Source organism: Periplaneta americana, chromosome 3, assembly GCF_040183065.1.
Source record: "Periplaneta americana isolate PAMFEO1 chromosome 3, P.americana_PAMFEO1_priV1, whole genome shotgun sequence".
Taxonomy (NCBI): domain Eukaryota; kingdom Metazoa; phylum Arthropoda; class Insecta; order Blattodea; family Blattidae; genus Periplaneta; species Periplaneta americana.
In genome coordinates this window covers 124485202-124510995 of record NC_091119.1, presented here as the reverse complement: position 1 = coordinate 124510995, position 25794 = coordinate 124485202, and the positions used below count along the sequence as shown (strand labels likewise).

Sequence of the window (25794 nt, the reverse complement as noted above, 5' to 3'; positions counted from 1 at the left end):
TTAACAAAAAGTTATATATATTTTATTGTAAAATAAAATGTTCACAATATCCGACATAAAATGCAAAAATAATTATCTCTGTGTTGAGAGCAGGGAGCTGCTAGTTGTCTGACACCACACCATCGCCACTGCCATCGCCATCACCGTCACCAGGGCTAATAATGGCCTGGATCATGGTGGTGCTCAAGTCCCAGAGGATGCGAGCTAGCTCTGGGTCACGAGCTGCTGCACTGGGCTCACAGCGGCAGCAGTTGTTGAAGTAGAGTTCAGTGGCACCTTCCAGCTCTGGTGCAGTGGCACAGTACACACTCGTGCTCGCTGCTTGTTGCTGAAACAAGTCCCACTGTTAGCATGCTTTACTACGAAATAAAGAAAGCACATTTGTGAAGGTACTATGTGGACAGGTGAGCATTTATTGTCATTAAACTGTTAATGATAACTAGACCTCGGACTTTTAGGTCCTAAAAATCTTAAATTAGGTATCTAAAATAGGTTCTATCACAATTCAAAATAGGTTCTAAAATTACAAAAATAGGTGAACAAAAATGACATTATTTCATTACCCATTACAAATTAGCCGAAACATTTGACATTATTTCATTGTATATGTCCATAATTAGAGCCAGAGTAAACAACTAACACCTTTTCTAAGTTTTCCATTGAGAAACTGCATCGCTTCTCAGATAACACCATCTTATATGCCGAAAATGAGCGTTCCACATCAACTGATGACATCAGAGCATATTTAAATGTTGGTATTAGATGCAAGGGAACAGCACATTCATGTTCAGGTGTTTTGCCAGCCAAGATGTCAGCAACTGTGCGGAGAACTGTCAGTCCTGGGTTCTTTTGAAGCACTGATTTGAGTTTTTCAGAAACTTTTTCACCAACATAACCGGGAACAAGTTGATTTTTTCTGTCACCTCTTCTATCAATCCCAGTTGCGTGTAGACCGGTTTGACTGAAGACTCTAGAGCATTAATAATGGGGACCAGAAATACATAATGTGATTTGATGAATGCAATATCCCGGGCAATTGTTGGGTCCTGCAGAAGTTTTTTTTAGTTGAAGTAATGCTCACTGCATCCTCCCCCAGTTTCAAAACAAAGTTCTTAATGTCCTCCAAATGATTGCTGTAATATTCCACGACCTGTAACCATGTTCCCCATCGGGTAAGAATAGGTTCTGGTGGAAGTGGCACATTGGGAAGTTGCTCTCGAAATAATTGAATCCTCGTAGGTGCTTTAATAAAAACCTTTTCAATTGTGGAAACCAGCTTATTCACTTGTGGATATTCAAGTCGTATCATCTCAGCTACGCAATTCATGGCATGGCAAGACAAGTAATATGGAGCAAGGCAGAGTAAAATACTTTAAGTAATTTAACGGCAGCAATCATGTACGGGGCTGCATCAGTGTAGATTACTAGCTGCGATTGTTGTCAAGGCACGACTGGCATACAGAATTACACAGCGTTTCCATATTACCAACTGTAGAAATTGGAAAATGTAAAATTAGGTAAAAATAGTTTCTAACGTGAAATTAGGTATTTTTAGGTTGTATAGGACCACCATTTTCGAACATATATTTCCATAATTCGTATATATACAACTTTTCTTTTGTATATATCATGAGGAACAAAATAGGTTTTTACCTAAAATCCGAGGTCTAATGATGACCAATTCAGAGTGTCCCAATAAAATATATACTCTTTAAATGATTATAATGTTAAGAATTATTATGATATAGAAAAGTTCCAAAATTAAGAATAATGTGAACAAATGTACACACCAGCCATTTATTGAAAGTGTTTAAATTGTTGGTCATTGTGGTCCAGGCCCAGCTGATAACACTGACCGATGGAATCCAAAACGTTCCTGATCATTTTGATTTGTATTTGGGCACATTCTCTTTCAATGGCTGCTCTCAACTCATCGGTTGTAGCTGGTTTTGTGCTATGAACATTGTGCTTGACATGTCCCCACAGAAAAAAGTCCATCGGTGTCAAATATGGTGAGCGAGGGGGTACTCGGTACTACCTCTTTGTCCTATCCATCTGTTCTGCAGATGGCGTTAAGATAGGCCCTCACATCACGATGGTAGTGGGGGAGGTGCTCTGTCCTGCTGGAAGTACCATTCTTCATTCCTAAACATCTCTTGGATGCGCGGCTTGGCGGATTCCTGTAGCAAGTTGAGGTAAATTGCACCAGTCACAGTACCATCAAAAAAGAAAGGTCCAATTAAACCAAATGCTGACGAACCACACCACAATGTAACTCTTGGCAAGTCCACATGGTGTTTCACTGTCACATGAGGATTGTTAGTCGCCCAGTAGGTGCAATTGTGACGATTAATTGAGCCATTTAACTTAAACATGGCCTCATCACTCCAAACAATCTTGCATGGAAATTGGTTTCCTTTGCACATTTTGCTTTGTACCACTCACAAAATTCAATTCTCCGGTCATGATCATCTTCATTGAGAGCGTGGAATAATCTAGGAATAAAACTTTTCCATTGAGCATGCTTCAAAACGCGATGGACACTCGATTTTGAAAGTCCTGTCTCATGAGCCATTTACCGAACAGATTTTCTAGGAGACTGCTAAAAGCTTTCGATGATTTCTCTTTCTCTTGTGAGGCTGGTGAATGTTCGTGGTCTTCCAGAATTGTTCTTATGGACATACTGAACAGTTCCTTCATCCTCAAACTTATCTCACAAACAAGTAATTGTGAGTCGCATCGGTGCATCTCGTTGAAACTCCATTCTAAACCATCTTTGCACTTCACTTATGTTCTCAGTCTTCCAGTAACAATTTAGACTGAATTTTCTTTCCTCAAAGTTTAGTCTGACTTCAACCATTATTTTAAGCGGTCATATCAGAAAAAAATATTAAAAAGTGAGTTAGTTATCAGCTATTGAAGAGTGTATACATTTTTTTGGGACACTCTGCATGCGTTTTTAGGCTTTTATGATGACTATGACAGAATTAGACTCTTGGATATTCCACTGTGTTCTGGAACTTGATATTTCCAACGTCTCAGAACTACATAAAGGTTCCATCATCAGGGCAGATAGGTGGACCACAAAGGTGCTCGAAATTTTGAAGTATGCAAATGAAAACGAAGAGTATGTGTACTAGAAGGGTAGGTAAGGTAGAATACAGTAGTATATCCATAAACGACAGAGCGTCATGCTACTTGAAAGACCAGGGTATGTGTTTGTCCTAATTGGAAGATCAGCATGTCCTAACATACATTTCATATGGGAAGCAAATTATGCAACAGCCACTGTACACTAATAGGAGTGAAACCTTACCACTTCATGCACAGACAGTGCCTACTCCTTTTCTTTCGCTCCTTCTCACTGGAGGCTCTCAAGGTAAAATCACTTGTCATTTCAAAAGCACAGTAATGGGACGGGACGGGATGGGATGGGATAAGGTAGCTATCAAACATCCATAAACGACCCAGCATTTTTTATGGTAGTTGGAATAAATTATAGCACACATATCCATTCTAAAAACCAATCAGGTCAAACCCATTCTGCATGGTGGTAAACTCACAACCCCATTACACATTACGCATAACATCACTTTCTGTAGGTTCATTGCCGCCCTCACATAAGCTCGCCACTAGTTCCTATCCTGAGCAAGATTAATCCAGTCCCTACCATCATATCCCACCTCCATCTAATTCATTTTAATATTATCCTCCCATCGACGTCTCAGCCTCTTCAAAGGTCTTTTTCCCTCCGGCCTCCCAACTAACACTCTATATGCATTTCTGGATTCGCCCATTCATGCTATATACCCATCTCAAACATCTGGATTTAATGTTCCTAATTATGTCGGGGAAAGAATACTAGGGTTGGATAAAAAGTAATGGCAATAGTTCGATATTTCTGAGATGGCTTTATTCACAGGGGTACAACATTTACATACCTTTTATATAGTCGCCCCCCCTTATTTATTACCTTTTGCCAAATGTTTGGAAGGCATCGTACACCATCAGCGCGTTCATCTTTGTTGATGTTCCGTATTGACCGCCCTAAAGCATGGATAAGTTCATCTCTGGTATTGTACCAGGTCCCTCGCAGTGGTTCTTTCACTTTGGTGAAAAGATCGTAATCGCATGGATCATATCGGGTGAGTACGGTGGATGTTCCAGTAGTCCGCGTTTTCCGTCTGCCTTGGAGGTACAGCGTGGTGCAGTATTACCCCATCAATGTCATACGCCACAATGAACATCTCCTTCACAGCACTTTGTGTAGGGTGCACTTTCTTTGGACGAGGAGAACCAGGATGCTTCCATTCATTTGATTGGCGTTTCAAGTTTGGTTCATACGAGCGAGTCCAGGTTTCGTCCATAGCGACGATTCGTCCAAGAAAGTCATCACCTTCCCTTTGGTACCGGTGCAACAAGGCCTTCCCGGAACGCTTTAACTCATCGTGCAACTGTGCAATATGGCAACGCTGCATCGCCACATGCTTCACGCAGTCCCTGAAAATATTCTTGTGCACTATGACCTCGTGCCATTTCAATTTTGATCCAGGAACGTTGCCATAGTTTTGTAAACGTGGTCTTAGGGCGCTCGCACTATCCCTATGAAAGTGAACGTTCTACACACTGCAGTAGATTGATGGAGTACTGTCACCACTGGCTGCACTAACTCATCTAACAGTCCTTGTTCATGTCCACACAGCTGGCAGCTCTCGAACGCACCATCGTCACGTGACAGCAGTGTTGCCATTACTTTTTATCCAACCTATGTACAATGCGTGCAGTTCTGAGTTGTGTAACTTTCTCCATTCTCCTGTAAATTTCTTTGAGGCTAGTCTGAAAAATCGATATGCCTTTCTTTGCAACAGGATCAGCTTTCTTGTTCTTTATATTCCATAATATGATGGAAGTGATTACAAATTAATAGTTTTCTGGATGTCATCTAGCTTCATAGTCTGTAGGGCAACTAGCCACCATTGCTTATGTTACTAATTACTGCACTCCAATAGTACAGTTTCTTCACTTCTATTAAAAAAAAAAACTGTCAAACAATTCCTTGTGTGCTCACTATACTTTGTCATTTATGGGAATCCATATTGATGGGAAGTTTTCAATAAAATTGTAAGAGAAAAAAGCTGCATTAAAGCATATCTAGCAACCTCCAACTCTTCAACAAAACTAGTTAATCCAGGTTAGAAAAGAATGAATATTTTTACAACACAATGTTTGAAACTTCAACTCCAACACTGTTTCATTCTTTATTTAATACATCTTCTGGGTATTCTAGAGTCATTTAAACACACACACACAAAAAAAAAAAAAAAACGAGAGAGTTGGTTAAGTTTTGCTAGAATAAATTTAACCAGGCTGAGTTATGCTGAAACTTTTCATTCCAAATTGCTCTCATTCTATTGCAATGAAGTGTAATATGTCTTTAAATAAACAAATAATTTACTTACAAGGGATTTTGTGAATGGACGCACAACTGCAAAAAGAATGCGGTAGAACCACCAGTATCTGCTCAGTTCTGAGCTAACCATATTGCCAGGATGCAAGCTGTTTACGATGATACCCTTGTCCTCCCATCTTCTGGCAAGTTCCAATCCAAACGCAATATTACACAACTTCGAGTTATTGTATGCCATCAGTGACCAGAAATGTGTAGCAGACGTTGGTGACAGAGAAGTCTGACTGAGTGTAGCACTGCTCAAGTTAGAAAATCTGCAAAATACCCAACAAAGTATTAGTACTTCTCGTTCACTAGCATGAAACAGTCAGCGAACCATACAGGCTGCTTACTAAAAAATCTGACATACATCTCGAACAGGTAGATAATAAATTTGATGATTCTAGCTCTTCCAAGATAAGAGAGAGATTCTGAGCAATTGCAAAATCTTCTATATGGTTTCATTTCGCAAACTAGAGTGTGTAGCCATTTGTGCCTCTATCTACTTTTTGGCGACTACGATGAAGAACCCTGTTCCAGACTGAGGTATACATTAGACCAGATTCTCTTCACCTCGTAGTGTGATAGAATGACATGAATATGGAAGTAGATAGGACGGATGAAGATGATGATAATGACGACAAAATGAACCCACCCATGATCTGGCACCGAAAGTTACCCAGCAAGGGTAATGGGTTGAAGGAAAACCCCAGAAAAATCCTCAACCAGGCAATTTCTCCCAGTCAGAATTCGATCCCAGGCCCATTAGTTTTGCAGTGAGGTATACTGACCACTATTCCAAAGCAGTGAACACTGCTTTATATAACTATCCTAATTATTTGTTATTAACAGAGGAAAATTCGCTCCAGCGCCAAGAATTGAACCTGCTGGGTGCTCTAACCACTGAGCTAACCTGAAGTTCAACCCACCGCACCGGATCGAATCCTTCTCCTTTGATTCTTTTCCCTTAATGGCCTTACTCCGTGTCCACCAAGTAACTCAATTCAGTGCACTGCTTGTGTGATGACTGTTGACTTAAAAACATACGTCAATATAATGTCAAACACAGAGTACGGCTACTAAGGGAAAAGAACCAAAGGAGAAGGATTCGATCTAGTGCAGTGGGTTGAACTTCGGCATAGCTGATTGGTTAGAGTGCCCAGTGCGTAAAACTGGGAGACCCGGGTTCTATCCTTGGTTCCAGAGCGAATTTTTCTCCATTAATAACAAACAGTAACCACCGCAGGTAATTCTGTATGACCAAATCTGAATAGAAGAAAAACTTTCATAGAAAAATATAGGCAAATTTTCAGTCTACAATCAATATAAGCTGCATCACTTACCTGTGACTCTCTGAAGAAACCACCACCACTCGTGACCCTTGACCCATCAGAGATTCGAGTTGCAAAGTCAAGTACATGTGGCTCAGGTGATTCACTTGAAATGTTGTCTCGTACCCATCTGGCGTGAGGGAGAAGGAAACACCAAACACACCAGCATTCAGCACCAACATGTCCAGCTTTCTGAAATACAAAACCACCAACTTCTGTTATTGGTTACTTTTCTTTTATCATCATCATCATCATCATCATCATAACCATTTCACGTATTAGACCTAGGGATCTGTTACGGTCTCTATCCAGCACTTTATAGGTTTTCCCAAGTTCCTTTGACCTCTTGGAGTACAGCGTAAGATCAGTTTTGGCAAGCGGTTGGAGGGCATCCTGGCAACATGTTCTTTCCAGTTCAGTTTGTATTTTTCTATATATTGGGTAATTGAATCTACTTTTATTTAAGAATGTTCTCATTTCTTTTATGGTCAAGGAGGGAGTAACCAGCAGTTCTCATAAATCACATTTCGGCTGTTGTAAGTCCCATTTCGTCAGTCTTTTTTATAGTCCAGGCTTCGCTTCCATATGTGAGAACTGATTGAGCAAGAGTTTTATATATCCTGAGTCTAGTGTGTCACTGGACTTGAGAAGACTTAAAAACCTGATTGATTACACCTAGGATCTTGATGAATTTGGAAATTTTAATCTTCGTATCTTCTTCGTCAGCAAATAAGAGATTGTAGCCATGGTAAATGAATGAATTAACACGTTCCATTAAAATATTATTTATACAAATTTTGCTCTGAATTGGTTCTATACCTAAAAATGTCATTATTTTGTTTTCTGTATTGAGATTGTCATATCAAATATGGAAGCAGTATTTTCTAAGTTATGTGTGGCACGTTGGAGTTCGGACTCTGTTCTTGCAATAATAATCTGATCGTCTGCAAAAATAACGTATCGAGATGGGAATTTCCGCTTAGTGGGATTCCAGCATGAAAGTTTTGTCTCCATAAGTGAATAATATGGTTCATGCATCTATAGGAGTGGAGAAAGGCCGCAGTCCTGTCAGATACCTCGATTTATGGGAGCCTAGGTGAAGAGTCTATTGTCGATTTGTATAGCAATTTGGTTGGTTTTATATATATTATATATTGCAGTAACGAACTGATTAGGTACTTTATCATTGCCAGTATCTCGAGGAGTTGTCTTCTGAAAATCAAGATGTTCTTGTTACTTGGTCAACTGTCCAAAGACAGGTCTGAATCTCACATGTGGTACGAAGGCACCACTTATGAGGCAACTAAGCCTGGAAATAACTCTTATTTAATGAAAAAAACAAACAAAATTACATTGAGATTGCCATGTCACAATATGACATGAACTATAATTAATATTTTAGATCTCGGAGTTCTATTTGAAGTTAGCAATAACACTGAACTAAAATTTTTGTATGTTAGTGAACTTAATTATAGTCAATGTTTACTTTTCACAGTGCATAAAATTTATTTCACTAATCAGTATAACTAACGTTATGTTAACCAAATTTAATGTGACATTCATTTTCTTGGGATTTAGACTTTTCATTGTTTTATATGCATATCTAGTTTCCATTATCCTATTTTTACCTTTTATAAATATGTACTGTAATACAATCTGAAGTAATATTAATCACTTATGGATTTCAACAGCTACAAAAAAACGTTTCCAAATGTCTCCTCTTATAATAGGCAATTTTTAAGAACAATTTTAAAATATAAAACTATTCAGAATTAAAGACATTTCGGTCTTGGAGCAATGGTGAAATGACTATAGGAGGTGACAGATACTTGTAGAAAACTTACCATTTGCCTAAATTTAGTTCTTAGTCCAGTCCATGATAAAACATGTACCTGGGGGGTAACAGCTTGTACAGCCACTCAGTCCTTTATCTAAGATTCTTCTAATAATTTTAATCATGATAAAACATGTACCTGGGGGGTAACAGCTTGTACAGCCACTCAGTCCTTTATCTAAGATTCTTCTAATAATTTTAATCACTTAGACTTCTTACTTCAAAAAACAGTTTTAAGTATCAATAATAAAATCCAAAACGAATAGAAGCATTTGAAATGTGGATATGGAGAAGGATGGAGTGTGTGAAATGGACAACGTAAGAAACGAAGCTGTGTTGGAAAGAGTGGATGAAGAAAGAATGATGCTGAAACTGATCAGGAAGAGGAAAAGGAATTGGTTGGGTCACTGAAGGATGCACTGGAAGGAATGGTAAATGGGAGAAGAGTTCGTGGCAGAAGAAGATATCAGATGATAGATGACATTAAATGTCTGTATGTATCTGAGTCTGACTAGTGTAATATGTAGCTAGTTGGCAATGTACTGGATGGAGGGGGAAAGGAACTGGCCACCCTACCCCATTATCTCCTGGCTATTTGCCTCATAAGTGGTGCCTTCTTGGTATCATTTGTGAAGTTCAGACCTGTCTTCAGACAGTTGACTAAACAACAACAGACGACATTAAGATACATGGATCATATACGGAGACAAAGAGGAAGGCAGAAAATAGGAAAGACTGGAGAATGCTGGGTTTGCAGTGAAAGACCTGCCCTTGGGCAGAACACTATGAATGAATGAACTCCAAGCAGCAGAAATGAGATTTCTTTCAACAGTCTCAAGTCACAATTTAAGACACAAAATTAAAATTGAGAAAATTTAATCAGTACTGAATATTAAAAGATATATAAGTGGAAAGAGAATATAAAGAACAAGTCATTTTCTCACTTGTATCTTAGTTTGAAGTTGGTGACAAATGTCTTGACACTGTGCAGCCTCGCAAGATCCAGTTCGATAAATTCACATGATGCATTCACACGCTCTGCTTTGATCTTGCTAATGGCCTCTTGTGATTTCTTGGCATCCCGACATGCAAATACCACAGTACAACCATGAAGAGCCATAGACCGGGCTGTTTCAAAACCTGCACAAATCACGTCAATTATTTAGCATTTACTCCTGTGAAAAGGAAAATTTCTCTTAGTCTGATCAAATTGTTGCTTTCTTTGCTCTTTTGTTTACAGCCTTGAGAGATGCATGTATTCTGTTCACATAGTATCCTCATTTATTTGCCATCAGCTTATCAAACATAACTTACGGCTGTGTTAACACTGCATCCAAAAAAAAGCACTATGGCTAAGTTTGCTTTACAGTAACATTGATATTAAGAAACAGGCACTGACGAATAGCATTTTCAGAGAACTTTATTGAACTAACCTAAATTATCACAACAGTACACCGTGTTCCGCTTAGAGGGATCGAGAAATAAGTGCTAATTTAAAGTATAAATAATGATTTTATAATGTAACTTTTTGTATAATTTAACGTAAAAACTCTCCGAGTTTCGGAGAATGGTCAGTGCAACTCGATGTGTGCGCCTTGAGCTACCTGAAGACATCTAAAAGGTACTCAACCTTCTGCCAAGAGTTCCATAACATTTGTGGGGTGATTAGCGCAGCTGCATTTATAATGCGTTGTCTCAGTTTTTTCAAAGTGTCAACTGTATCACGTTGGTACACAACACTAGTCACAAAGCTCCAGAGGAAGGTCAATGGGCGTCAAGTCGGTTGACCTAGATGACCAGGCAAAGGTTCTCCTCTTCCGGTCAACATATTGGAAAAGTTTGCATTCAAGAAGCCACGCACTGCTCCATAGTAATAGGGTGGAGCCCCATGTTGCTGAAAAACCGAGGAGATCATCAACAAAAAATGTCCTGCAACATGTCCAGATACACATTACCTGTGACTGTCGCCTCAATGAAGAATGGTCCAAAGACGGAATGTTATACTGAATGGCGCCAGGCTTGTTTCCATGATAAATGTTAGTGTGCATGTGCATGAACATGCAACTGTTTTTAAACCATTGGTGCATTAGCTTGGACAGTTTCTACATCTTGTCAGATGTAAATAAAAAAAAAAATCTTCATCTGATTTTAAATGGTTAGCATTTATTTCTCGATCCCTCTAAGTGGGACAAGGTGTATTTCCTCCACATGGAGCTGATATATGCATATCATTTTAAAACAAGTACTACAGGCTCAGTAAATCATTAATATGGTGTGTGGTTCCGGATTCCCGTGCTTCATTATGTCTGTGGACTCTCCCATTTATTTTTTACTATACATTCACAGCTCAATTAGATGCAGTCACCTATAGTAAGTGTGAAGTCCTACACTGTATTGTAGGGCCTATGTGATCTATGGTTGTCACAGAAAATTGTTTCATGTCTTAATTTCAGATGAAATTTATTTTCAAATCCTCAACCATTTCGAATTGCATGTCGTTGACTTAGAGTGCAAACCTGCTAACTACCAAAAAGAAATTTTACAAGGGAAGCAAAAAACTGAGTTTAAATTAACTCTGAAACTTTAGGACCAAATCCAAAGTACAGGTGGTATTTGTACTTGTACCTAAGTTTCAAGTTAATTTAAACTCAGTTTTTGCTTCTCTTGTAAAATTTCCTTTTTGATAGTTAGCAGGTTTACACTCTAAGCTAACGATGTGTAGAGTTTTCTTGTGATTGTATAATACAAAAAGTATATATTGTGTAAATGGTGACTATTTGAGCAGCAATTACTTCATCTATTAATCAGGATAAGGTGAGTGATAATTAATTATATCAGTGCAATTATAAAATATGATGAAGTCAATAAGCAAAAAAAAAAAAAAAAAAAAAAAAAAAAAAAAAAAAAAAAAAAAAAAGTTTAATAAGACAAAAATTTTCGTCACTATCTACATACAAGTACAACTACTAGGTACGTAGTTCTTTATTTAGAAATTTTTTTAACTGTAAAAGACATTCAGAAGTAATAGTCTAACATGAGCTGAATCAACTGGGAGCTTCTCACAAAAAGAATTGGACTCAATTAATGGCATATCTTCTAGGATTCGTTGTGTAAAAAGGAGCATTGATTTGGGGTAGACTTTCTTGTTTCAGTTTCCTCGAGCATTCTCATTCAACTTAGTCCCACTGTTATTGCACCTTATCTGAATAGCTTTTGAATATTCAATTTACAAGGAGTGTGGTAAAGGACCGCATAATATTTCAGCAGACTAAAGGGCTACAGCTTGGGAATGCTTGGGTCAGAGAGATGGGGATATAAAACAACAATACACAATAAAGAGATGATAATGAAAACAAAACCTGGTAATTTTCATTGTTTTATCAATCACCACTAACAAGTTCAACACACAAGCTTGTCATAATGCATTAAACTCAGTGCTGTCATGGAGGCCACACATTGTATGGGAACCTACAATTTTTTCAATTAATCGTATGGGGAAAAGAAAAATATTGTCTGTATGGAGCCATATGGCATATGGGTGCCTAAGTTTTGTATACGGAGATCTGTACAGATCTTAGATCATCTCTTGCTGTTCCTAATGTATTTTGTTTGATATTCATAAACAAAAATTGTCTACTTCTGCAGCACTAGAATAAGAATTATATAAAATAATGTGTTAAAAAACAAGAAGTGCTGCAAATACACACGTCGAGATTTATCCAGACAAGTGTGGGACTACATGGTGTATTCTTTAAATCAAACTTGTTGTACAATTAAAATGTAAAGCAAAATAATTTCTTTACTTCTTCTTTAATATTAAAAAAAATCATTAAATTTAATGACAGTCGGAGAGATAGAGAGAGTAAAATATATTTCAAGGGAGAAAACAAGGGGTGGGGTGTATGGCCAAGAGAAAAATTACCATGACAGCACTGATTAGACTGTTGATGTCATTACAGTAAAATCTCCCGTAACCGGCATCATAATAACCGGCAATACCAAAACAACGGCACTTTTGGTTGGGCAAAAAAAAAAGTTTAAATCTGCCAGATAGCCACAGTCTGGCCCGTCAGTTTTGCCACATTAGGAAGTTCGCACGAATTTTCGTTTTCGTGGATATTCTAACCTAAAATTAGTGTATTATTTGTGTTGTGTAATATGTTTTAATAAAGAAAATCCACACAGTTATGTTTAGTTAGTTATGTTCGGGCCGTCAGTGTTGCCACATTAGGAAGTTCGCACGACTTTTCATTTTCAGTGAATATTTGAACCTAGAATTAGTGTCTTATTTGTGCTGTGTGATGTATTTTAATAAGGGAAATCCACACAGTTTTTATGTTTATTCAGTTATGAGCAAATGATAGAGAAACAAGCTTCATATGGCTGCAGTTTCAACATTTGACACCATGAAATACGAACTTTTTTTTTTTTTCGTATATACCGGTATTTATTCAATTATCCGGCAAAATCTCGTATCCGGAACTAGCCTGGTCCCTTTGGTGCCAGTTAAGAGGGATTCTACTGTATATACACTTACTGTATTATTAAATTTCAACTGGTGAAACAATACATAATTTTATTGCAATTCGTTGTTGTGAGTAGTATTACAGTTGGTTATCTTTTATTACTGTTTACGTGGTGCGAATGTTTTGGATTTTTGCAATGCAAAAATATCCTATGTTTCAGTGCTATGTATCAACTCCAGCATCAAAAGAAGGCAAGGCAAGAGAATCTATTACAAACAGCTAGTAACAAATAGGTCCCCTCTGCTTGCTTTCTCTGATGGTGGGGCCAATATGTAGCTTGTACACACATCAGATGGTTCTGCACCTATAACAAGATGCAAAAAAAAAAAAAAAATCTCGTACTGTGAGTCTTTAATGACATTTGATATTGAGGACTAACAGTGCCTGAGAAATAAGGTTGTGACTGACGTTACCTGCTGTCTCATACCACGAGAGCACAGTGTTGTGACAGTGTTCACTGTCAGTCTCCAATGGCAGGACTGGATGTTGATTGCAAGCATACGATCTGATACAAACTGTGACGACACTGAGGGCTTATTTCATTACATCACCCCTGGTCATGTGATATTCATGAATTGTGATTGGACAAAGTGACACCGAACCTCCACACATGCGAGTTCGTCCACGCTATGTTAATCACAATCTTAGGCCATGTCTCAAAGCTACATTTTCAGCTGAAGTGAACTAGATTGTTGACTAAATAGCCGGATGTGACGTCAGAAGTTATGATCCAAAGCTACATAGTGCATAGCAATCAAGTCTGTAGTAGCTAGTAAACGAAAATACTTGCTTGATTGGTGACTTGTTCACTAAACAACATGGATACCTTATCAGCAATTGGGGTTATTAAATCTAAAAATGCTTTGGAAGTGAAATAATGTAAATATAATGTAGAATAACACGTTAACTTTGAACACTGACATTGTTAGTATCTTCTGTACAATGTTTTAAACATTATTGTAATATTAAGTACTTATCTTTTCCACATAACTCGTAATGAAACTGCATTAGGACACTGCCTTCTTAATTCAGTGCTGCACCGTGATGTCATGGTTTTTAGAAAAATAGTCTATGAAGAAGGCCATGTTTCAAGCATACATTTCCGAAGCTCCCTGGTGTGTAGTTTACAAGTCACCTAGTTGCTAGTCACTAGCGTGTAGTATGGACTTGAGCTTTGAGGCACGGCCTTATTCTCAAGCATTGTAGCAGACAAACTTCCGTATAAAATATAAGGTCGATTTGTGTGCAGAAATGGTAGAGAGTTAGTTTTCTTTAGCAGGGATGCTTTCTATGTTATCTGTATTTTAGAGTTGATTGAATGACCTGATCATAATGAAGAAATAATTGAGTGGAAATGACAGGAGAAACCAAAACACTTAAAATTTCCATAATAAAGCATCTGTGCAATAACAATCTCTGTAATGAAAATCTAGAAAAATGGAAACAGCCAAGTATGTTTTATGAAAATTTAACTCGTGTTTAGGAACACCATACACGATCTTTCAATCAAGAAACTGTGCCATCTCATGCAGAATTCATGACTTTTAAAGGTCTTGACAAAAATATGCCAAGACAAGAATAATTAGCTTACAGACTATAGTGCTGGGGCAGATGAAACCTCATTGAGATGAGCAGGAAAGTACTTTGAGAAAATTTGGCCCATATCTGCTTGATCCACTACAAGATTCGTCAAAAATCAAATCCTGATTCTTAAAAAAAAAAAAAAAAAAAACATCAGCTAATTTAGCTATAGCTCTGCATCATACCTATGCCAGTATTGGCTCCTGTGATAATGGCCACCTTGCCTGCGAGATCTCTGCCATGCAGGACCTGCAGTGCCATCGTAGAGCCATCAAACCGTTGGCGGAAATCCTGTGCATGCTCCTTTTCTTCAGTAGCAAATGCCAGTCTGGGATCACTGTAAGTTGTTCGCCTATTTGCATGGTCCACGTAGAACACCTTTCCGTCTTCTGACACGCATTTTTCCCATCCAAAGGGCAGATCTGTCAAATTAACAGAAGTGACTTGGTTAAGAAAGTATAGTTACTAGAAGAATCTTAAAGTCCGCCAAAGGACCTCTGTTGTCATTACAGCTCACTCTGTTTTGTGCCAGCTGATCAATTAACAAATGAACACTTATTTACATTTAGTTGCACTTAGAGTGACCAACTTCTGATCACAAAAGTACGGAAGACTTGGTCCCGACAAATTTTAGCGCAATTTTTTGGGGTGTGAAGCCTGGATTCATTGATGGAATGGTTTATATTTTTAATATAAAACTATCAATTTATCTACAATGCAAATATAGTTTAGGTGAGCCTACAACATTGAGTACAACAGCATTTAAGAACACAATGTTTCTCAGTTTTAATGTATATTTATATTAACTGTTAACAGGATTAAGTACCAGAACTGAATTGTATTGATTGATACTGTACCTACTAAACTATCGATATTAATGCCAGTTTATATCTAAATAAAATTGACGGGTATTATTGTTATTAGATTGCATTAAAAATTGGTGATCATGAATGATACAGAAATCAGAAGGATTAGAAGACCAACAGGGGAGTCAGGAGGATCTAAAAATGTTAGCTAAAATACGGGAGCTCCTAGAAAATATGGGAGAGTTGGTCACCCTAGTTGCACTATCAAAAACAGTTTTGAAAAACGGAATGTTATTTGTGAGACATTAATTCTTGACGAAAAAACAGTCACAAGAATTAATATTCGTAAGTTAAATAATATCAGGAGCCTGTTCACAACAGTTTACTCAATCCAATTTATTTTTTTCAATGATGAAGTGTGGTTTTACTTTAGTGCTTATGTTAACAGCTAAAATAACTTTTTGAAGTAGGTATAGAAAATCCACATGAGATGAAAAATTTAGGTATGGCTCCTACAAGATTATTGAAAGATTATTGAATACATATATTTTAAGAGAATATAAACTCAAGTTGTTTAACAGTGACTACATTCTTTTTAAAGTAAGTAACTGTGTATATTTTATCTAGAGAGGATAATACCATAGCGCATATCACAAATATTATTCAATGACTTCATTCATTAAGTATTTGGTGATATCTTAAGTCTCGTGGTTTGTAGCCTCCCAGAATCCTCGATATTAATTCATGTAATTTTTATCTGTGACAAAAGTCAATGTGTAGGAGAAGAACCGTTATTGTACAGAGAAACTTAAAATACAAGACGAGAAATGTAACATTTCGAGTAGCCTACCTGTTGTAAATAACAGATACATAGGCCTATACAATTAATCACGAAAATGAATTACTTTATCAGCAGACAATGTCACTGCGTCAAGAGAGGTATGGTGCAACATGGTCAGCGAAGGAGCAGATCCTGTGACTTAGGTATCAAATACAAAAGGAGACGAATAACGTTTTTCAGAAAGAAACCAACTTACCAAATTAAAAAGGACAGTAATCAATAGGCGAATCGTGAAGTTTGGCCATGAAATGATTCAATTGTGAAAAATGAAAATGTAAAATAAAAATGTTAGAAATTTGGAATGTTAGTTCATGCAATGAACATTTATCACGACTTCAGTATAATGAAATTAAACTCGTCAGGCACATAAAACAAAAGAAGCACTTTCAACTAACACTGCAGGAAGAGCTACACAAAAGAATCCTACTGCAACAGCCACCGCTGATAATAATACAAAAAGATTGTATTGATCATATAAATCTGTTACATATTTTCATTCAATATGTTCAAGGCTTTTTTATTGTAAAAGTTAGGCTAATTTTATAAAGATATCTGATATTATGAAAATTGTAGCCTAAAGCATTCGATTTATTCTTGTTTTATTATTGTTGACGAAATTTAATATTTTCAGCTGTATGTTATTTCAACGAAAATGAAATATTTTTAGCTTTCATTCAATATTTAAAAAACAGTGCAAGCTAAATGGCACATAATCTTGTGTGTTTTATGAAAGCCTAGTTCTGTTGAAAGTCACAGAACTATTTCAATAATGATCTCATGAGTGTGTTGCAAACCACTGCTTTAATAAAATACAGTACTCCTAAATACCTAGCTCCTACAAGTGTGTTCTAGAGACAAAATGTGAGACATTTTCATGCCTCTTATGAATTTTTATATGGTGAAAATAGGCCTACGATAGTTATTCGGCACTATTTGTTATGTACAAGTCAAATAATTGAGTAGCCTACACAAAATTGATACAGCTAATTTCAATGAAGTGGGCGTTCTGTACTACCTGACTCCAATGGATTTTAAAACATACGCTATCATTTTTCGGTTAAAAATCTGACATAACATTGAACATATAATAGCCCCCCATTAAATGTTGTATATAGGCTAAATAAATTAGGCTATCAGTATGTTTAATTATAGAAGTAAAAGCTATTCATATAAATATACAAGACAAATATGCCAAAAACCAGGTACATGTAGGCCTAAAACAAGTGTACTTGTTACAATATGGAAGCAACAGATAAATTGAACATAGCCTATTACAGGACTATTTATTAGACTGTATTAGGTCAATTCCACGATAGGTTGGACATTGAAGTTAAAAATTAAATTTCGTGTTCAGTATATGTTCTTTATATCATTTTCTTCAGGAAAGTTCATATTTTCAGAAATTAACAGAAAAGTTCGATTTATTTAATTCATCTTTGTTTTACATACATCCGAAGTGAATATTTTTAGTGTGTACTTTTGATCTGTCAAATTTACTTTGGCAGTTTGTTGCCAAACCATAACTTAAAATTAATAAACAAGGCTGTTCTCTGTTGTAATTCTATTAACAGAAAGAGAAGACTTTAAAATCAGTGTCAATTTACTTTTATGAATGTCAGTGAGTTTAAAAATTTGCTATTTTTAAAATAAGTGTTTTTATGTAACACCCGTCACAGAATATGCTTAAAGTTACTCTCTTGCTCTCAGTTTTTGTCCTGAAAGCACCAATTTTTGAAAGCAAAGTCAAAATATGATGCCAAAAGTACAGCATTTTTTTAATTTTTTTTAAACCAAAAATAATAAGTGTTTTAATGTGACGGGTGTTACAAAATTAGAGCACGGAGAACACAGGAATTCTGTACTTTGATTTATTGCAGGTAGTTCCCACAACTCATTATTAAATAGGTTTCAAATGTTGGTAAATTTGAAGTTTAAGTTATCAACAGTCGTCAATACCTGTTTCCTCCAAAATCTTACTTGTCTGAAAGATTTCCCACCAAATTTACATTAAGCTGAATGTTTGGTCGAAAGTTCTGATTTACATAAAAATTATAGGCTACAAAGGTAAATGTACTTATGTTCTATTTTAGTTAATCATAGTACTTTTCTATTCTGTAACATTATTTCTTGCTTACTTAACAAGGAATGAATTACTGAAGATATTAACCACTAGCATAACCTAAAAATAAATGCAGATTAAGCTGCTGCATTTTTAGGATATACAAAGCTGCATGTTAACCATGAGATAGCTAGATACCGTATATATTTAATTGCAGAATGGGGAAATCAGCAGCTGAGAGGCAACCTGAATGCCCTTGGCGGAGAAAATTAAATAAAGATAAAATTCTGTGGTGTTCGAGTAAAGGGGGATAAGTAATTTTTTGTGCAGTTGGAATTTTGTTCCCCAGATGAACACACAAAGTTAAATTATACAAGTTAGTGTGCAAAAATGAAAAGAATACTAGCAGTTGTTGTGTTTTATGTAGAAAAGTATTTTCAGTAAGAGTTCCAAGTTTAATTTTCATTTATCACCAAGCTCATTTTATGACATTTCCCTTTACCCAAACAACACAGATATGAAGACTATTTGCAGAAGGAGAGAGAGAGAGAGGGAGGGAAAAGCTTAGGAGAACAAAGAAGCTATCAAGAAAAGAATTTACTGCTCACAGTAAGAAAACAAAACTGAAAGTTTGAAACTAAAGGGAAAGAAAAGCTGCATTAATAAACACTAGTGTTTTCAGTGAAACGAAATTCCAGTCACTAGGAAAAGCTGTCCAAATAGTAAAAATTGAGACAGCTCTGAGTATGATGCTGCTTAAGTTGTTGTATTTTGTTTTGTAATTACAGTTTTAGTAAAATTTATTAAATTCCATTGTGAGAAATATAAATTTATATTTAGCATTTGTTGAATTGAGCATATATACTAAAATGTAAATTTATGTTCGGAACAACAGTTTAATATCAAAAGCGAATCTGTACTTCTAGCCACACTATTTTGATTTTATGGCTGTATTTTTTATTGTTTCTATTAAATATTTGTATTAATTTACTTTAGAGCGTCAGAAGTACAATTTTGAAGCTGTTAACATCATATTTGTAATTTACTAAGTGAAAGTTAACTTAAAAAAAATTGCACACTTTGAAAACATATGTCTACCATTGATATTAGGCTACCAGTACTCTTAAGTCTATGTAGTGAACTACAGAAAATATATGTTCTATGATTTGAACCAAAAAAAAAAAAAAAAAAAAAAAACCAAATGTGAAATTTCTTCAGACAAGTAACACCCGTCACATTATTAAGTAACACCCGTCACATAAGGTTAATTAAATTGTAAGTGTAGGGCTTAATATTTTAATTACATCCATTATATCCCTTGATTCCTTGAACTTTCCTCTCACTGAAAATAGGTAACACAATTAATTCAAACTGTGAACTTCACAGAGTTATCAGTTAAACTGTATCATTAATTTATGCATGTCTTTTTCATGTTACACCCGTCACATTGTTTATTTCACTTATATCACCTGACAAATAATGTTTAGAAAAAAAAATAATTAGTTGTGTCTGACAAGCAAGAAGTGGAGATTCATTGGAGTATAAAAGAACTAGTAAAAATATTTTATTAATTATTGTATTCCAATTAAATTTCGAAGAATCTCTTTCTGAAAGGAACACCCGTCACAGTAGAATTGACCATTACTAAGAGAAAAAAATACATATTTATTAATATACCACCAAATTGCTTTTTTTAAAACTGCACTGCTTTACAAAAAATGGGTTCATAAATTATTTTTATTTTTTCAAAAAGAAAAAAGGTAATTCTTCACAAGAAGTAAACCAAAGAGGGCACAATTTTTATTGCCTTTTGCGTGAAGTAGGTCTATGCAGTGGTAATTACGTGGTCTCACTTCTGCCTGCAAATACTTTCAACATAACAATCAAAAATTTTTTTTTTTCTGTGTGTTCTTATACACTGCTGTAGCTGTGCCATACTGACTAGAATGCCTTCCCATTTCTCCCTTTCCTGAACTTCACTTGACAACATAATCCACTTTGCCGAGAGGTCCAAGGCGAATTACTGGAGAACTGAAAAATTCCAGTTCACATATGCTGATTCATTTACTTCCACACAATTAGGCAATTCTCGATTTCACCAAACGTACACTTATTCTCGCAGGACTTTACTGCCAATGTTATCCCTTCCCATAAATCTTTCATTACTGGTACATTATTGATAATGTTACCCCTTCCACTGAATTCCCTCTGGACCTCTCGAGACGGCACCGTAGCCCTCTCTTTCCTAATCATCCGAATGCTTTTTGTGTTGGGAGAATGTGTGGAGGTGGTTTACTACTTCTGAAAAATTACCATTATAAAAAAATTATATTCACGTAAATTCAATTACTCCTCAAATATAAATTGCATTTACCTCCCGACACAACTTTCTTCTTGCCAGTTCTGGGATGTGTCCACTGAGTACCTTTCGTTGCATGACTAGAATAACAAAATACTATTAATACCAATAATCTGTTACGTCCAAACACTTAAATTATGTTATTCTCACCATTCAATTTAGGTACCGGTACTTCAAAAATTATATAAGCATGTGCCCTTCGGACTTATAAGTTTTATGAATAAAAATTTGTTTCGAAATGCCACCTATTTATAATTTTAACATCACTTTTTGTAATAGCATAAAAATAGCAACACTTTATTACAAGACATTAATATTTATACTAAAATACGTTTTAGATTCCAGGTTTAACAAGAAAACAACATTTAACTGTCCATCGGACTGCAAAAGACAGTAATTTTGGGTTATGTTCAATTATTGGCCTACTGTATTAACTTAGGTTAGGCTTAGTATATAGGCCTAACTTTAATATTGAATGATAAATTGGTGAAGTGCACAATTTCATACATCAACCTTACAGAACGAGGTTTCAAAGAGTGCTCTTCAAGCTTAACAATCACTTAGCTATCCATTGGAGTGCGAGATACATATGGGCAAGGAAATTAATTTTCTTATTTTGGGTTAGGTTCAATTCGATTGTATTAGGTTAGACTTAGGTTATGTGCCCTGGACCTCTATTGCGGAAAGATGGCGGCCTGGCCGATGCTTACTACACAATTACGAAAAAAGGGGGAAAAAAATCTTTAATATTGTATATTGCATTGCACTATATTATATTGTACACCAATATAGCTACACCAACCTTACAGCATTAAGTTTCTAGGGTTGTTCTTTCATTTTAGGTTATCCTAGTGGTTTCAAACCTGTTACAGAAGGTATACCTTGGCTTGTCATTTATTTATTTACTTACAAATGGCTTTTAAGGAACCTGGAGGTTCATTGCTGCCCTCACATAAGCTCGCCCATCGGTCTCTATCCTGAGCAAGATTAATCCAATCTCTATCATCATATCCCACTGTCCTCAAATCCACTTTTATATTATATTCCCATCTACGACTCAGCCTTCCAAAGGTCTTATTCCCTCCGGCCTTCCAACTAACGCTCTATATGCATTTCTGAATTCGCCCATATGTGATACATGCCCTGCCCATCTCAAACGCCTGGATTTAATATTCCTCATTATGTCAGCTGACCTGACTTGTCATTTGCCGCTTTTAATTTTTAACAATTTTGCTTTTCAATGAATGTTTAGATCGTTGCTTACGGGATTACACAAGCTGGCGCATAGCACGATCGAGAGTAGGTCTCTGTGAGTCATGACAATTTCTGCCGCTAGGTTCGCCTCTCTGCCCTATGAAATGATGAATGGTACCATTACAAAGCATTGTGCATCGTGAAAATAGTTCGATTAATTGTGCATTACTGATTGAGTACGAATATTATAAATATGCCAAGCATATTACAGTGTTATTTGAAGTTTGTTCTTCTAATTAATACCATAAAGTAATGAAATAATATAGCCTAGGCCTATATGTGATTTTATACTACCGGTATTGATGTTGATCGTGGTAAATTAATCCAATTTCACAGTGTTGTCTTTTGTATTGTGGTTCATAACAATTATAACAGTATGTGCGTGGAAATGTTTTTAAAATAATAAATTCCAGCTCATGATTTTAAGTGGTCGTTTCAATGGGAGGTTATATTGGAAAGATGATCACAAATGGATAATTTACTGCAAGATACAAGAACTGAATATAAGTGAGTGTTCCGTTGAAAGTGAAAGTGAAAATTTCGTTTTACAAGAGCTAAGTAGGCGTACACGCACTAAAATACTACAGCGTTTACTATTACTATGCTCAATAGATTAATCAGTAGGCCTATAGAAATGTTTTCACCACTGCAAGAAAAAATCGCGCAATAATTATACTTCTCAGTTATTGTGACATCCGTATTTTTTTTAAAAAGAGAGGGAAAAGTTAGGCCTTCTTGCAAATGCGTAATTATGAATTCAAGGAAATTAAAGATAATGCAGTACCTTAATTAGTTGCAATATCTTATTTAATAACAATATTAATAATATTAGGTGAAAAGGGTAGGCTATAGTGCGTATATGTAAGATGTCAAGTTAATTTATTTCCGGAAATGTTTGGTGTATGAACTGAAGTACAGAGCAGACAGTCCCTCAGTTTATATGTAATATGTTTTAATATCAAGAATGACAGCCTTTTATTGTAATATAATTGAGGAGTAGAAGTTTGCAAATTACGTCTATTGTCCATAAAATATTGTACGAAGCATTTAATAAGCAATGGTGAGTCCTTTAAATGTCCCAAATGTCAATGTCTCTTAAGTGTTCTGCTATGAATATATAGGGCAGAACAGCGCTCCGAGCGGCGGAATTGGCATTACGAGGGAACCACTTCAGACTCGTTTTTCAAGCTCTATGCGCCAGCTTGTATAATCTCGTAAGCAACGGTTTAGATATTGTATGAACGTAGATATTTTCGTACTTACATTTCAGCGTAAGAATATGTAATTCATTCTGCGCAGAAGTACGCGTTACGTCTACGAGCAGGTCCTAGTATCTCTCCAACGGGTATTAATTGTACCAATTAACTAAGAGTAGGTCCTAGTAGACTATCTCTCCGATGGGTAATTGTAGGCCTACCAGTTAATTATACGATTATTGTTAAAACAGAAGAAGCGTATAACTTCGCGGTTGCACAAAAATGGAATTTCGCTGAACTTGTGTGGGTTTTTCTGTAGCACGCAACACTGAAACTTCCAACTTGCATTTATCTAAGTTCTATGCTGCGGGAATCTGTGACAGGTTAAGTTAGGTTAGGTTAGGGGAAAGCTTTTGAATGGTGAGAACTGAGCAGAGAAAAAAGAAAGTAAGCCTAAAATTTACGTTAACATTAACTGTACAGTAGTTACTGCTGATTACATGAAGTTAAAGACTAACTGCTCTATTCTGAAACGAATGGTAGACACCACTCTTGCTGACCCTAAAAGACAATATCATTCTTTAATTTTTCCCCACAGTTTTATATGCAAATGAATAACTCACTTGACGTAATAAACACTCCCATCAACAGTTGCTCTCTCTTCCCAACCTGGAGGTAACTCATCTTCACTGTCAGAATCAGGCATGATAGCCGCCATTATCACAAATTAAAGTATTCAGCCGACGAATTTAGCACTACACAAACACAAACTGCACTTTCTATCTATGCCTAACCACTGATTTTCGATGTACTTTCACCTTAACATTATAAATGCAACATTAATGCTAGTATTTTTACTCTTGCCTTGCCTGACTTGTTTGTCAATAACACACTTCCAAGACACCAATGCTACCAACATAATGATTACAAATTTTATATATTGCCTACATATTTATTATGTAATTATTACTGGTAAGGGTCTTACTCACTGCCGTTTTCTTAAAATGTATTAATTAATACTTCAGCTAATATCGCTGCAGTTCAATGGCATCACGCAAACTTTTAAAAAAAGTTTATTTCTTACTTCACGTTGCCTAACATGAATTATAGCACGTGTAAGAATTTGTCCATGTCCCAACTGTTTTTTTACGGAATACAAATTATCCAGGAGTGGCGTCGCAGCAAATTATGAGGCCCTGGGCGAGAAGAGAATGTGAGGGGCATTACGTCTTCCAGTTTCTCACAATGCTGGGAGAATTAATTTAGATCTTTCGCAAAAATGCAATTTTCGGCTATTATTATTATTATTATTATTATTATTATTAAGCTTACTATCCACAGCTGTGGAGTAATGGTCAGCACGTCTGGTTGGGGTTTTTTTCGGAAGTTTTCCCTCAACCAATTGAAGCAGAATTGTTGGGTAAGTTTCGGCGTTGGACTTCGGACTCATTTCGCCATCATTAGGGTGGCCAGATTCGCATCGATAAAAAAAAAAAAGAGGATACAAAACTTAAAAAAGGAGGACATTGTTCGAAAAAAGAAGACAGAAAATATGTATTTAGTTTTGGCTTAGGCCTATATTATACTTTAAATTACGTCAATATCTATTTTATTACGAAATATTTACAGTACAGGTTCAGGCTTACATCATTTTATTACAAAATAATTATGATAAAACTTAATAATAATAATAATAATCATCATCATCATCACGTGTAAGAATTTGTCCATGTCCCAATTGTTTTTTTACGGAATACAAATTATCCAGGAGTGGCGTCGCAGCAAATTATGAGGCCCTGGGCGAGAAGAGAATGTGAGGGGCATTACGTCTTCCAGTTTCTCACAATGCTGGGAGAATTAATTTAGATCTTTCGCAAAAATGCAATTTTCGGCTATTATTATTATTATTATTATTATTATTATTATTATTATTATTATTAAGCTTACTATCCACAGCTGTGGAGTAATGGTCAGCACGTCTGGTTGGGGTTTTTTCGGAAGTTTTCCCTCAACCAATTGAAGCAGAATTGTTGGGTAAGTTTCGGCGTTGGACTTCGGACTCATTTCGCCATCATTAGGGTGGCCAGATTCGCATCGATAAAAAAAAAAAAGAGGATACAAAACTTAAAAAAGGAAGACATTGTTCGAAAAAAGAAGACAGAAAATATGTATTTAGTTTTGGCTTAGGCCTATATTATACTTTAAATTACGTCAATATCTATTTTATTACGAAATATTTACAGTACAGGTTCAGGCTTACATCATTTTATTACAAAATAATTATGATAAAACTTAATAATAATAATAATAATAATAATAATAATAATAATCAAGATTTTACAGTTACAATATAAAAGTCAAGGGAACTACGTATAGTATTAAAGAGGACAGAAAATATCTATTTAGATTTAGGCTTAGGCCTATATTATACTTAAAATGATGCCAATATCTATTTATTACAGCATACTTATGATAAAACTTAGTAATATAAAATTATATTACAGTTACCTACATATGAAAGCAACGACCATCATAACAAGTAGGAGCAAATAAAGTTATGA

The 25794-nt window shown here is 35.9% G+C and overlaps 1 protein-coding gene across 2 annotated transcripts; it reads right to left on the bottom strand.

The window, feature by feature from the left end:
- Nucleotides 1-24147, bottom strand: Wwox (WW domain-containing oxidoreductase). 2 transcript variants are annotated; one of them, XM_069821546.1, is made up of 7 exons: nt 23857-24145; nt 20799-20863; nt 14904-15140; nt 9556-9751; nt 6790-6969; nt 5460-5721; nt 1-328 (listed from the first exon to the last, which is right to left on the bottom strand). In XM_069821546.1, the coding sequence occupies exons 1-7, from the start codon at nt 23949-23951 to the stop codon at nt 101-103; spliced, it is 1263 nt and encodes a 420-aa protein (XP_069677647.1). In that variant the 5' UTR covers nt 23952-24145; the 3' UTR covers nt 1-100. The 2 variants fall into 2 exon arrangements, with proteins under 2 accessions (XP_069677647.1, XP_069677648.1); XM_069821547.1 differs by lacking the exon at nt 20799-20863 and having other exon boundaries at nt 23857-24147.
- Between the last annotated feature and the right edge of the window lie 1647 nt (nt 24148-25794).

Bases quoted from the DNA above. Each gene is read 5' to 3' on its own strand.
- Wwox (XM_069821546.1), bottom strand. From the start codon at position 23,951: ATGGCGGCTATCATGCCTGATTCTGACAGTGAAGATGAGTTACCTCCA. The intron at 20,864-23,856 runs GTGAGTTATTCA...TTGTTATTCTAG, and splicing joins GGGAGTGTTTATTACGTCAA to TCATGCAACGAAAGGTACTC. The intron at 15,141-20,798 runs GTAAATGCAATT...TTAATTTGACAG, and splicing joins GAAGAAAGTTGTGTCGGGAG to ATCTGCCCTTTGGATGGGAA.